Source organism: Scyliorhinus torazame, chromosome 1 (genome assembly GCF_047496885.1).
Source record: "Scyliorhinus torazame isolate Kashiwa2021f chromosome 1, sScyTor2.1, whole genome shotgun sequence".
NCBI classification, from domain to species: Eukaryota; Metazoa; Chordata; class Chondrichthyes; order Carcharhiniformes; family Scyliorhinidae; genus Scyliorhinus; species Scyliorhinus torazame.
The window spans coordinates 291,286,055-291,301,161 of record NC_092707.1 but is presented as its reverse complement, the minus strand read 5'-3'; the positions used below and the strand labels follow the sequence as shown (position 1 = coordinate 291,301,161).

At 47.7% G+C, this 15,107-nt stretch overlaps 1 protein-coding gene across 5 annotated transcripts in view; it reads right to left on the bottom strand.

The window, feature by feature from the left end:
• The window catches only part of utrn (utrophin), a 770,758-nt gene that overhangs the window by 215,785 nt on the left and 539,866 nt on the right, over positions 1 to 15,107 (bottom strand). For all 5 annotated transcript variants that reach the window (XM_072507465.1, XM_072507476.1, XM_072507484.1 and 2 more), the window contains one exon: positions 5,791 to 5,947. In XM_072507465.1, coding sequence (XP_072363566.1) covers positions 5,791 to 5,947 — 157 coding nt within the window. The remainder of the gene's footprint in view (positions 1 to 5,790; positions 5,948 to 15,107) is intronic.

The window sequence follows — 15,107 nt, the reverse complement described above, 5'->3', positions numbered from 1 at the left end:
CTAGTCTCCCTATTGTTCTGTTTGGGGTTTGAGGGTGGTGGGCTGGGTGTAAATGGAGGGGGTTGTTACAGAGGAACAGTAGCAATTGTGCATGGTCAACTGTTGTTGTTTGCTCGTTTCTGTTCTGCATATATTTGAAAATAACTACAATAAAATATATATTTTTAAAAAGGTATCCAGACTGTGTGTTTGCTAAATCTGTAATTATGAAGTTGTAAAAGGCGAGGTCATGATTGATTCAAACCACTTACTTGTTTAAAGATAATGAGGCTACTGGGATACTGTTATGTTGGCTGGAGATTCCCTGGAGAGTAAATAATTTATATGGGGTTTTATTTAGCCGTAGCTAAGCAGGTCATGTGACAACTTCGTGGGATAAACAAACAACAAAGAACAATACAGCACAGGAACAGGCCCTTTGGCCTTCCAAGCCTGCGCTGATCACAACTACAGCCGTTCAAGAAGGCCACTGCCTTGGGAAAGCGGGCAGCACAATCAAAGACCCTTCCACCCAGCTTACTCACTCTTCCAACCAGGTGCACCGGTTTCCTCCCAAAGTCCAAAGATGTGCAGGTTAGGTGGATTGGCCATGCTAAATTGCCCTTAGTGTCCAAAAGGTGAGGTGAGGTTACTGGGTTATGGGGATAAAGGAGATGGGGTGGAGGCATGGGGCTTAAGTGGGGTGCTCTTTCCAAGGGCCGGTGCAGACTCGATGGGCTGAATGGCCTCCTTCTGCACTAAGTTCTAGTCTATGATTCCATTGGACAGGAGATACAGAAGTCTGAGAACATGCACAAACAGATTCAAAAACAGCTTCTTCCCTGCTGTTACCAGACTCCTAAACCACCTTTTATGAATTGATCTGATTAATACTACATTCCTGTATGCTTCACCCAATGCCTCTGTCTATGTTTTGTGTACCTTGTGTTGTCCCTACTACGCATTTTCTTTTCATGTACCAAATGATCTGTTTGAGCTGCACGCAGAAAAATACTTTTCACTGTACCTCAGTGCACGTGACAATAAACAAATCCAATCCAATAACCACCTTCTCAAGGGTAGTTACGGATGGGTAATAAATGCTGGCCCAGCCAGCAACGTCCACATCCCGTAAATAAATTTTTAAAAATGCAACTAGCTGAGCCACAGGTAACACTACAGCATGATTTGGGGTTTGCTTCTAACCTGTTTTTTGTGGTGCAGAGCATGATTGTACTGATTGCTTTGAATAAATAAATTCTGACTGTGTAACGCTTTAAAACTTGATAGGCCCTGTTAAAAATCCAGGTCCACACTAGATATTCTCTTGGAATCAGTATCACTAGCTGCTGCAAACATAGTGTGCATCCCCCAAGATAAAAGGTTTTCATTTTGACCAATATCTAGTCATGCAATAATTCAAGGACTTCTACAAGACCCCTTATCACATGCATTAGACGAATGCTGGAATTTTCCCTAACATTGGGATTTGCTGATTGTGATAGTGATATGTAGCAAATCATAGAACATAGAACATAGAACAATACAGCGCAGTACAGGCCCTTCGGCCCACGATGTTGCACCGAAACAAAAGCCATCTAACCTACACTATGCCATTATCATCCATATGTTTATCCAATAAACTTTTAAATGCCCTCAATGTTGGCGAGTTCACTACTGTAGCAGGTAGGGCATTCCACGGCCTCACTACTCTTTGCGTAAAGAACCTACCTCTGACCTCTGTCCTATATCTATTACCCCTCAGTTTAAAGTTATGTCCCCTCGTGCCAGCCATATCCATCCGCGGGAGAAGGCTCTCACTGTCCACCCTATCCAACCCCCTGATCATTTTGTATGCCTCTATTAAGTCTCCTCTTAACCTTCTTCTCTCCAACGAAAACAACCTCAAGTCCATCAGCCTTTCCTCATAAGATTTTCCCTCCATACCAGGCAACATCCTGGTAAATCTCCTCTGCACCCGCTCCAAAGCCTCCACGTCCTTCCTATAATGCGGTGACCAGAACTGTACGCAATACTCCAAATGCGGCCGTACCAGAGTTCTGTACAGCTGCAACATGACCTCCCGACTCCGGAACTCAATCCCTCTACCAATAAAGGCCAACACTCCATAGGCCTTCTTCACAACCCTATCAACCTGGGTGGCAACTTTCAGGGATCTATGTATATGGACACCTAGATCCCTCTGCTCATCCACACTTTCAAGAACTTTACCATGAGCCAAATATTCCGCATTCCTGTTATTCCTTCCAAAGTGAATCACCTCACACTTCTCTACATTAAACTCCATTTGCCACCTCTCAGCCCAGCTCTGCAGCTTATCTATATCCCTCTGTAACCTGCTACATCCTTCCACACTATCGACAACACCACCGACTTTAGTATCGTCTGCAAATTTACTCACCCACCCTTCTGCGCCTTCCTCTAGGTCATTGATAAAAATGACAAACAGCAACGGCCCCAGAACAGATCCTTGTGGTACTCCACTTGTGACTGTACTCCATTCTGAACATTTCCCATCAACCACCACCCTCTGTCTTCTTTCAGCTAGCCAATTTCTGATCCACATCTCTAAATCACCCTCAATCCCCAGCCTCCGTATTTTTTGCAATAGCCTACCGTGGGGAACCTTATCAAACGCTTTGCTGAAATCCATATACACCACATCAACTGCTCTACCCTCGTCTACCTGTTCAGTCACCTTCTCAAAGAACTCAATAAGGTTTGTGAGGCATGACCTACCCTTCACAAAGCCATGCTGACTATCCCTGATCATATTATTCCTATCTAGATGATTATAAATCTTGTCTCTTATAATCCCCTCCAAGACTTTACCCACTACAGACGTGAGGCTCACCGGTCTATAGTTGCCGGGGTTGTCTCTGCTCCCCTTTTTGAACAAAGGGACCACATTTGCTGTCCTCCAGTCCTCTGGCACTATTCCTGTAGCCAATGATGACATAGAAATCAAAGCCAAAGGTCCAGCAATCTCTTCCCTGGCCTCCCAGAGAATCCTAGGATAAATCCCATCAGGTCCCGGGGACTTATCTATTTTCAGCCTGTCCAGAATTGCCAACACCACTTCCCTACGTACCTCAATGCCATCTATTCTATTAGCCTGGGGCTCAACATTCTCCTCCACAACATTATCTTTTTCCTGAGTGAATACTGACGAAAAATATTCATTTAGTATCTCTTCAGACTCCACACACAATTTCCCATCCCTGTCCTTGACTGGTCCTACTCTTTCCCTAGTCATTCGCTTATTCCTGACATACCTATAGAAAGCTTTTGGGTTTTCCTTGATCCTTCCTGCCAAATACTTCTCATGTCCCCTCCTTGCTCGTCTTAGCTCTCTCTTTAGATCCTTCCTCGCTACCTTGTAACTATCCATTGCCCCAACCGAAACTTCACACTTCATCTTCACATAGGCCTCCTTCTTCCTCTTAACAAGAGATTCCACTTCCTTGGTAAACCACGGTTCCCTCGCTCGACGCCTTCCTCCCTGTCTGACCGGTACATACTTATCAAGAACACGCAGTAGCTGATCCTTGAACAAGCCCCACTTATCCAGTGTGCCCAACACTTGCAGCCTACTTCTCCACCTTATCCCCCCAAGTCACGTCTAATGGCATCATAATTGCCCTTCCCCCAGCTATAACTCTTGCCCTGCGGTGTATACTTATCCCTTTCCATCATTAACGTAAACGTCACCGAATTGTGGTCACTGTCCCCAAAGTGCTCTCCTACCTCCAAATCCAACACCTGGCCTGGTTCATTACCCAAAACCAAATCCAACGTGGCCTCGCCTCTTGTTGGCCTGTCAACATATTGTTTCAGGAAACCCTCCTGCACACACTGTACAAAAAACGACCCATCTATTGTACTCGAACTATATCTTTTCCAGTCAACATTTGGAAAGTTAAAGTCTCCCATAATAACTACCCTGTTACTTTCGCTCATATCCAGAATCATCTTCGCCATCCTTTCCTCTACATCCCTAGAACTATTAGGAGACCTATAAAAAACTACCAACAGGGTGACCTCTCCTTTCCTGTTTCTAACTTCAGCCCATACTACCTCGGAAGAAGAGTCCCCATCTAGCATCCTCTCCGCCACCGTAATACTGCTCTTGACTAGCAGCGCCACACCTCCCCCTCTTTTGCCTCCTTCTCTGAGCTTACTAAAACACCTAAATCCCGGAACCTGCAACATCCATTCCTGTCCCTGCTCCATCCATGTCTCCAAAATGGCCACAACATCGAAGTCCCAGGTACCAACCCATGCTGCCAGTTCCCCTACCTTGTTTTGTATACTCCTGGCATTGAAGTAGACACACTTCAAACCACCTACCTGAACACTGGCCCCCTCCTGCGACGTCAAATCTGTGCTCCTGACCTCTATACTCTCATTCTCCCTTACCCTAAAACTACAATCCAGGTTCCCATGCCCCTGCTGCATTAGTTTAAACCCCCCCAAAGAGCACTAACAAATCTCCCCCCCAGGATATTTGTGCCCCTCAGGTTCAGATGTAGACCATCCTGTCTGTAGAGGTCCCACCTTCCCCAGAAAGAGCCCCAGTTATCCAGAAATCTGAATCCCTCCCGCCTGCACCATCCCTGTAGCCACGTGTTTAAATGCTCTCTCTCCCTATTCCTCATCTCACTATCACGTGGCACGGGCAACAACCCAGAGATAACAACTCTGTTTGTTCTAGTTCTGAGCTTCCATCCTAGCTCCCTGAAAGCCTGCCTGACATCCTTGTCCCCTTTCCTACCTATGTCGTTAGTGCCAATGTGGACCACGACTTGGGGCTGCTCCCCCTCCCCCCTAAGGACCCGGAAAACACGATCCGAGACATCACGTACCCTTGCACCTGGGAGGCAACATACCAAACGTGAGTCTCTCACGCTCCCACAAAATCTCCTATCTGTGCCCCTAACTATAGAGTCCCCAATTACTAATGCTCTGCTCCTCTCCCCCCTTCCCTTCTGAGCAACAGGGACAGACTCCGTGCCAGAGGCCCGTACCCCATGGCTTACCCCTGGTAAGTCCCCCCCCCCCCCGACAAGTATCCAAAGCGGTATACTTGTTTCTCAGGGGAACGACCACAGGGGATCCCTGCACTGACTGCTTTTTCCCAGTCCCTCTTACAGTTACCCACCTATCTCCAATCTTTGGTGTAACTAATTCCCTGAAGCTGCTATCTATGACCCCTTCTGCCTCCCGAATGATCCGAAGTTTTTCCAACTCCAGCTCCAGTTCCCTAACTCGGTCTTGGAGGAGCTGGAGATGGCAGCACTTCCTGCAGGTAAAATCAGCAGGGACACTAACTGCATCCCTCACCTCAAATCATGGGGCAATTATTTGCATACCATAATCACAGCCACCTCTAAGTGCTATAAGTTAGCTGCATTCTTCAGTCATATGCATGAATCAATTTCAGTCACTTACAGTATAGTCTCCAGATGTCATTGGCAAGGCAATTACCAAATCATCTCCATTCTGGGAAGGAACAGTAATATCACTGTATGTAGTCATTATTAAGAGCTAAATATTCCAAGCGAAAAGGACTTCAGCATGAATAGGAAGTGCAGAAAGGAGGGGTATATGGATAATAGACAACTGCATCAATTGAAAGAAGGGATTTCAGGAACTATGGCAGACCGTAGAAACACAACGTTTTGCCCGAATTGTAATCAGCACTTTCAAGATACTGATGGCAAAAGGAAAACATGATTACAGGGAGATCCAGGCGAAGAAATCTTATTGTCAACTAACTCATACACTTACCCGACAGTGGTCGTGTTGCTGTAGTAGAGTCTGAACATCACCTCCAATGGGCATCTGTTTTGCTAGTGTCTCGTCTTTGAGATTTAACCACTTGCTTAGTTCTTCTAATGATGCCAGCAACCTGGTCCATCGTTCTGCATTGGCCTCCAAATGAGCTCTGCAGCAAACGCAAAAAAAAAAACAATCTTCATTTCTCATGATTGAAATGGAGGTCATTCCCGACCTCTTTAGTCCACTTACTACCAACACTTTTGACAAAAACTGTGATGCATTTCCAATGCTTTCAAACTAATGACTGCACGAAAAGATGTACCTATTGGAATATAGACTTTAATGTGCATGTCCCCTAAATAAACTGATTCCGACTTTTAGCTTTTTAATCTCATCTAATAACTTCTCATTGTGAATGCATTTTGCTTCTTAAAAAATATTTTTACATGCAAGCCGATTTTTTAAATGTCATTTCACACGCAATATGTAGAGATACTAGGATACGTAAATTGCTATTTGATTTAATGAATTCATAAATTACTATGCTTAAAGCTTTGTATTAAGTCAAATACCTTGGATCAAGATTTTATTAGAATAAACAGGTGCTTGTGCATCACAGATGCAAAATAAGATGAAGAATAATTTTGGGCACAGAATACCGTCTTGTTAATAAAACAAGTCAAGAATTATGTTTGGGCCAAGGGGGCGAATAGGAAGGACATTTTCTGGGAGAAACTGCAATTACTTTTGAGGAGGCTCTAGAAATTTTTCAGGTCATGGAAATGGATGACAATAATGCAAAAGATATTCAGAAGGCAAATAGCAACACGCAGACACGTGCTCTGCATCAAGTAGAAAAAGAAGCTGCAAGTAAAAAGGTGAAGACAATGAATTGTTTTAGGTGTGGAGGGTCACACTATGCATATCATTGTAAATTTATGGACACTTTGTCACCAGTGCAACAAGAAGGTGCATTTAGCGAAGAAGTGCTGGGGTGCTAAGAGAAAGTCAAAGGCTGAGCAGGGAACTTCAAATGCAAGGAAACCTCAGTCAACGGTGCATCGCTTGGAAAGTTCAGACCAAGCAGATGGACACTATCACAACATGCTTATATGAGTGAGGGGCATGCACAGCCTATTTTTGCTACAGTGAAGGCTGATGTACAGAAAATCAAGATGGAAGTGGACCTAGGACCTTCTGTATCGGTAATCAGTGAAGAGGCCTTCAGGAAGATTTGGGCTCTAAGCAGGCACCAGCCCTTATTCGGGCAGGAACAAACCTTTGGATGTACACCAGCGAGACTATAACATTGCTTGGACCATTAGAGGTGGCATTGCATATAACAGCCAAGAAGCAAGAGGACGGCTCCTGGTAGTAAAAGGGTATGGGCCAGCCTACTAGGGCGTGACTAGCTCAGGAAAATTCAGTGGAACTGGGGTGAGATGGAGCACACAGACGTGACAGAGGATGTCATTCAGAAATAGCCTGAGGTTTTCAAAGTCTAACTTCATACATTGCGGGGCATTACAGTTAAATTGTTCATTGATCTTCAAGCTACTTCTCAGTTTGAAAAAGCCATACGCCATGAAAGGCAAAGTGGACTACAAAGGCTAGGAATCATTGAGCCCATTCAGTTTTCACATTGGGCAGCTCCAATTGTTCCTGTCCTTAAAAGTGATGATACTGTGCGCATATGTGAGTATTACAATCTTACAATTAGTCAGGTTTCGAAGCTGGACGCTTACCCGTTGCCGAGAGCAGCTTTTGCAGGAGGCAAGTCATTTTCAAAACTAGACATGAGGCAGGCAAATCAACAATTCTTGCTAGAGGAAGCAGGATGTGACCATCAACATGCATAAAGAATTGTTCAAATATAATTGGTTTTTTCCTTCAATCCGTCAATCTTCCAAAGGACAACCTGTTACAAGGCACTCCTCATGTTGCAGTCTGCTTAGATGGCATTTTAATTATGGGTAAGACTGAGGGGGAGCACTTCAGCCACCTGGATCAAATTTTAAAAAGGTTTTCAGAGGCGGGACAGCATCTGAAGTGGACCTAGTACATTTTTCAGGCATTGAGCATAACAGTATCTAGGACACAGAATCAATGCACAATGCTTATCTCCTGTGGAAGGGGAAGTTTGAGAGATTAAGGAAGCTCCGGAAAACAGGAATGTGGCTGAGCTCAGGTCATTTGTAGGTTTGATAAACTATTATGGAATATTTTGTCTGACCTGTCTACGGTGTTGGTTCCTTGTACTTATTTTTGCACAAAAAAAACAAATGGAAGTCAGAGCCTGCACAGAAGAAGGTTTTCAAAGATGTGAAAGCACTGCTGCAAATTAAAAATCTGCTAGCACATTTTGATCCAGATAGGGAACCTGTTCTGTGATGCTTCGCCCTATGGTGTAGGGGTGGTACTTTCTCATGTAATGGAGGACAGGACCAGAAAAACCATTGGTTTTGCATCTAGAATGCTGATGAAGACTAAAAAGGTTGAACAAAGAAGGTTAAGCTGTCATTTTTGCAGTAAAAAGATTCCACCAGTAATTCGATGGGTCATTCCTTCACCATATATACCGGCCACAAGCTGCTGATGGGCCTTTTCAGCGAATCAAAATATATTCCTCCCATGGTCTCAACAAGAACACAGCGCTGGGTGCTTACAGTGTCAGCATATCAGTGCAGCATCGTGTACAGCGCAGGGAAGGCCAATGCTAACATGGGCACGTTGTAGTCTCCCTTTATTGGATTTGCCAATTCAGGTATAATGTCCGCCTGAGACGATTGTCTTACTAGAGATTTGTCAAGTGAGTACGAAACAAATTAAACAGAGGACGGTCAGAGATCCTATTCTTTCACAGATTAAAAGATTTCTGATGCAAGGATGGAAATGTGCCATAGAAGATGTTGGGTTGAAGCTTTATGTGAGGCAAAGATGAGTTAAGTGTGCAGGATGGTTCTTTGCTGTTGGGGTTGAGAGTGGTTGTTTCACCCCCTTACCGTTCGCAAGTAATGGATGAAATTCATGAGGCTTAACCAGGTGCCTCTCAAATGAAAAGTCTAGCCAGGTCATATATTTGATGGCCTAATATGGACGAGGATTTGGAAAACAAAGTGAAATCCTATCCTGCATGTCAATCTAACCAGAAGATGGCGCCACTGGCACCATCACCACCTTGGTCGAGACCTCAAATGGATTTTGCAGGTCCTTTCATGGGTCACGTATTTTTGGCCATCATGGATGCACATTCTGAGTGGTTAGAAATATACATCATGGACTTCCGGTGGCGGCTATGGAGGAGTAAGTCACACATTTCGTGGCTCCCGCCCTGGTTGGACTTTTGGACCTTTTCCCGGACATTTTTCCGGTTTTTAACGGCAAATTCAAAGGCTGAGGCAATTGGGCACCGTTTCCACGTATCGGTGCATGGAGAAAAGGACCAGAAGTGCACGAAAGGGCAGAAACAAGAAGTTAGCCACGAGCTGTGTTGAAGCTGCAGCGGGAGACAGTATGGCCGAGGACCGGACCCCTGGGGTGGTGATGCAGGCCATCCAGGATGGTTTTGCTATGCAGAAGCGGGAATGTTTGGACCCGGTTAAAGAATCAATCGATCGGCTAGAGGGCAGATTGGATGCCCAGGATCGGGCATTTCAGAAGGTTGAGAAGGCGCTGGCTGAACAGGAGGAGCATCAAACAGCGGTGAAGCTGGAGATGTTTCGGGAGCGTCAGAAAAGGTTCCTGGAGAAAGTGGAGGACCTTGAGAACCGGTCCCGCCGGCAGAACTTAAGAATCGTCGGGCTCCCGGAGGGGGCTGAGGGAGCAGACGCTGGGGCATACGTAGCGGGTATGTTCGAAAAGCTGGTGGGGGAAGGGGCACTCCCCCGACCGTTGGAGGTGGACAGGGCGTACCGAGCACTTGCTAGGAAGCCGTGAGCGGGGGACACTCCGAGGGCGATGGTGGTGAGATTCCATAGGTTCCTAGACAAGGAATGCATTCTTCAGTGGGCCAAGCGAACGCGGAGTTGTAAGTGGGACAACAGCATCCTGCGGGTGTACCAGGACCTGAGCGTGGAGGAGGCGAGGAAGAGGGCAGGCTTTAGCCAAGTCAAATCTATTTTCTTCAAGAAGCAGGTGACGTTCGGTCTGCTGTATCCGGCGCGTCTTTGGATAATGCATGAGGACCAGCATCATTATTTTGAGTCGCCTGATGAGGCGCTGGACTTTGCTAAAAGCAAAGGACTGGTGGGGGTCTGAGAACTCTCGGACTTAGAGACAACTTGTTGGCCTATATTGGGCCTCTTTTTTCTGTTTTTGTTTTTTCCCCTTGGTTTTTTGGGGTTTGTTTTCCGGTTTTGAAATTGGTTATGCCTTCTCTTATTGTTTCGTTTTGGGGCTCTGTTTAAGGGGAAAAAAGGGGAAGGGGGGAAAAAAAATTAAAAATCGATTTTTCGGTTTTGGGTTGTTTCTCGGTAGATTTGGCAATGTCCCCTTTGTTTTTATTGATGTGCACTTTTGTGGGATGGAGACGTGCCTGTTTGAGTTTCGGTGGGTGGTGCTTTTGACTTTGTGTTTTCTTGCTGTTGGGTGTTTGTTTGGGGATTGTTAGATGAGGGAGGTTGTTTGTATGAGCGGGGGGGGGAGGGAAGTGAGGGAACAATAGGTGGGAGATTTCTTGGCGCCGGGGGTGGGGGCCACCAAGCTAGCTGGATGAGCTAGCTCACGGAAGCACAGTGGGGGGGGGGGGGGGGGGTGTATACGTTTAGTTTACTAGATGGGTTAGGTTTTAGAGTAGTGTTTCTGGGGGGGGGGGATGGGTTCTGCTGACGAGGGAGGGAGTTCAGTGGAGGGACACTGAGGAGGTCGGGGGTGGGGGCCGCCGTGAGGCAGGCCAGAGAATGTGTGGCGCAGGGGCTGGAGGCGGGCCCAAGCAAGAGGATGGCTGATTGGCCGGGGGGGGGGGGGGGGGGGGGGACTTTGCCCCCCAAATAGGCTGATCACCTGGAATGTATGGGGGCTAAATGGGCCGGTAAAGAGGGCAGGTGTGTTTGCGCACCTGAGGAGACTGAAGGCGGATGTGGTAATGCTGCAGGAGACGCACCTTAGAGTAGTGGAGCAGGTCAGGTTGAGGAAAGGCTGGATTAGTCAGGTTTTCCACTCGGGGCTGGATAAAAAGACTAGAGGTGTTACGATCTTGGTTAACAAGCGGGTGACATTTGAGGTGGGAAGAATAGTCTCGGATGTGGGAGGTCAATATAGCATGGTTAGTGGCAAGCTGCAGAGGATGAAGGTAGCGCTCGTCAATATATATGCGCCAAATTGGGATGACGGGGATTTTATAAAGAGGGTGCTAGGGAAGATTCTGGACCTGGACTCGCACAAGCTGATTATGGGAGGGGACTTTAATACAGTTATTGATCCTGGCCTGGACCGGTCATGCTCGAGAACGGGCAAGGTGCCAGCAATAGCAAAGGAGCTGAAAGGGTTAATGGAGCAGATGGGGAAGGGGGGGGGAGGAGGGGATCCATGGAGATTTAGGCAGCCGAGGGCGAAGGAACTTTCTTCTTACTCCCACATACATAAGGTGTACTCCCAGATCGATTTCTTTGTCCTGAGTAGGGCCCTACTGCCTGGGGTGGTGGACACGGGGTGCTCGGCAATCACAATCTCGGACCATACTCCAGACTGGGCGGACCTGCAGGTAAGTATGGATAACAAGCAACGCACGCAATGGAGGTTTGATGTAGGGCTGTTGGCGGACGAAGCGGTGTGCGAGAGGCTGAGGAAGTGAATTACCTACAGGTAAATGAAACGGGGGAGGTCTCAGCAGCGGTGGTCTGGGAAGCGCTGAAGGCAGTGGTGAAAGGAGAGCTGATCTTGATCCGGGCCCACAGGGACAGGATGGATAGGGCAGAAACGGACCAACTGGTAAAAGAGATTCTACGAGTTGATAGGAGGTATGCAGAGGCTCTAGAGGCAGGGCTTTTAAGGGAACGCCGGAGGCGACAGGCGGAAATTGGTTTGTTAACCACAGGGAGGGCAGTGGAACAGCTCAGAAGGGCGAAGGGGGCGATTTATGAGCACGGTGAGAAGGCCAGCAGGATGCTTGCACAGCAGCTCAGAAAGAGGGAGGCAGCTAGTTCTGCCCCTGACGATGTCACAGGACATGATCTCACTCATCCTGAAACGGGACAAGGACCCGGACCTATGTGGGTCTTACAGGCCGATTTCCTTGTTGAACGTAGACGCCAAACCACTGACCAAAATTTTGTCCTCCAGGATTGAGGACTGTGTACCGGACGTTATTGTGGAGGCTCAGACGGGGTTCGTTAAGGGTAGGCAGCTGAGGGCCAATGTAAGAAGGCTGTCAAACGTGATCGTGATGCCCCCGGAAGGTAGGGAGGTTGAGGTAGTGGTCGCGATGGATGCGGAGAAACCCATTGACCGGGTTGAGTGGGATTATTTATGGGAGGTGCTGGAGCGGTTCAGATTTAGGAGGGGCTTTATTGACTGGGTTAGGTTGCTGTACCGGGCTCCGGTTGCAAGTGTACCGACAAACAGGACGACTTCGGACTATTTCAGACTGCACTGGGGGACGAGACAGGGATGCCCCCTCTCCCCACTGCTGTTCGCGCTGGCAATAGAGCTGCTGGCAATTGCTCGGAGGGCCTCAAGGGGCTGGTCCGGGGAGGGTGGAGCACAGGGTCTCTGTATGCGGATGACCTACTGTTGTATGTCTCAGACCCAATGGAGGGGATGGAAGAAATTACTGGAATTTTAAGGGAATTCGGCCGGTTTTCGGGGTATAAGCTCAATATGGGGAAGAGCGAGATGTTTGTGATCCAGGCAAGAGGTCAGGAGAAGTGACTGGGGGAACTGCCGTTCAGAGTGGTAGGGGACAGTTTCAGGTACCTGGGTATCCAAGTGGCGAGGGACTGGGACAGGCTACAGAAATTGAATTTGGCCCGGCTGGTGGATCAGATGAAGGAAGATTTCCGGAGATGGGGTGCGCTACCGTCGTCTCTGGCGGGCAGAGTTCAATCGGTAAAAATGACGGTCCTCCAGAGATTCCTATTTGTTTTCCAATGCCTCCCCATCTTCATCCCACGGTCCTTTAAGCGGATCAATAAAATTATTGTGGGCTTTGTGTGGGCGGGGGGGGGGGGCAAGTCCCTGCGAGTGAAGAGGGCAATGCTCGAGTGGAGTCGGGGGCATGGTGGGCTGGCGCTGCCGAAATTCAGCAATTATTATTGGACGGCTAATATAGCCATGGGGAGGAGGTGGCTGGTGGTGTTGGTGGTGGGTGGGGGGGAAAGAGCGCCATCGTGGGTGCGCATGGAGGCAGCTTCTTGTAAGGAAACAAGTCTAGGGCCGCTGGTAACAGAGCCTCTGCCATTCCCGCCGGCACGATACTCCACCAGTTCAGTGGTGGTGGCGGCCCTGAGTGTTTGGGGGCAGTGGAGGAGACATGTGGGAGCAGAGGGGGCATCGGTGTGATTCCCAATCTGCGATAATCACCGATTTGCCCCGGGGAGGATGGACGGGGGGTTCCGAATTTGGCGGAGAGCGGGGATTGAGAGGATGGGGGACTTGTTTATAGAAGGAAGCTTCCCAAGTATGAGGGCGCTGGAGGAGAAGTTTGTATTGGCGGGCGGAAATGAATTTCGATATCTGCAGGTGCGGGACTTTCTGCGGAGGCAGGTACCAACCTTCCCACTCCTGCTGCTAAGGCGGATTCAGGTAAGGTAGTTTCCAGAGGGTGGGTAGGAGAAGGGAGCGTCTCAGACATTCATAAGGAGCTTATGGGTTCGGAGGAGACACAGACCGAGGAGCTGAAGCAAAAGTGGGAGGAGGAGCTTGGGGGGCGGAAGAGATAGAGGAGGGCCTTTGGGCAACGCGTTGGGTAGGGTCAACGCGACCGCAACATGTGCCAGGCTCAGCCTGATCCAATTTCAGGTCGTTCACCGGGCTCACATGACAGTGGCCCGGATGAGCAGATTCTTTGGAGTGGAGGACAGGTGTGCGAAGTATGCGGGGGGGCCAGCGGACCATGTCCACATGTTCTGGGCATGCCCAAAACTGAGGAGATTTTGGCAGGGGTTCACCGACGCCATGGATGCGGAGAAAGCCTTTGACTGGGTTGAGTGGGATTATTTAAGGGAGGTATTAAATACGAGGGTGGCAATGAGTCCAGAGGTGGCGATTTTCAGGGAATCCAGGAGGAGAAAGAGGCAGATGTTCTGGCCTTTGCTTCCCTGGTAGCCCGGAGGCGGATATCATTAGCATGGAGAGACTCGAAGCCCCTGAAATCGGAGACCTGGTTATCGGACATGGTTGGCTTCCTCTGCCTGGAGAAAATTAGGTTCGCCATGAGAGGGTCTCTGTTAGGGTTCGCCTGGAGGTGGCAACCATTCGTCGACTTCTTCGCAGAGAATTAATCGTCAGCAGAAGGCGGGGTGGGGGGGGGGGGGGGTGTAGGATAGCATAGATTAAGGGGGTAAGTAATGGTGGGACCTGCGGGAGAGGGAGGTGGTATTTGCACTATGTTAATATTTTCCTTGTTATGTATATTGTTGATTTTGTTGCTGTTACAATGCCAAAGAAATACCTCAATAAAATGTTTATTGAAAAAAAAAATCTACATCATGAGCAATATTACAGCTCCCAGTACCATATAGAAGCTACATGAAGATTTTGAAACTCATGTGTTACCGGATTCTCTCGTTTCTGATAATGGTTCAACATTTACGAGCAAGTTGTTCCAAGAATTTATGCAACAAAATGGAATACGCCATGTGCGTACCGCTTTTCATCCAGATTCAAATGGTTTGGCAGAGCGAGCTGGACATACATTGAAGGAAGAATTGAAGAAAATGGCAGGTGATACTTTGGGGACCAAGCTTTCAAGGTTCTTATTTCAATATCATATCACACCACACACAACGATTGGACTCTCACCAGTTAAATTATTGATGGATAGAAGACCAAAGTCTCAACTGGATCTGTTACATCCAGATGTGAAAGCAAAAGTGGGAAGGAGACAAGAAAAGGAGAAATGTTTTAAGCCGCAAGATTGTGTTTATATCAGGAATTTTGGGAATAACCATCATTGCAACGCCAATGGAGCTATTAAGTGGTCCAGTATCTTTGGTAGTGAAATGGAACAATGGAAGAGTTGTTCACAGGCACCAAGATCATACTCGTTCACACCATGACTCGGAGACAGCAAAAGTTCCAGATAACACAATAGAAGGAAATGCGGCTGTGGAAATTCAACAAAAAGTGGTCCTTGTTGTACCAGGACTTCCAGTGGACCGACTTCAGGT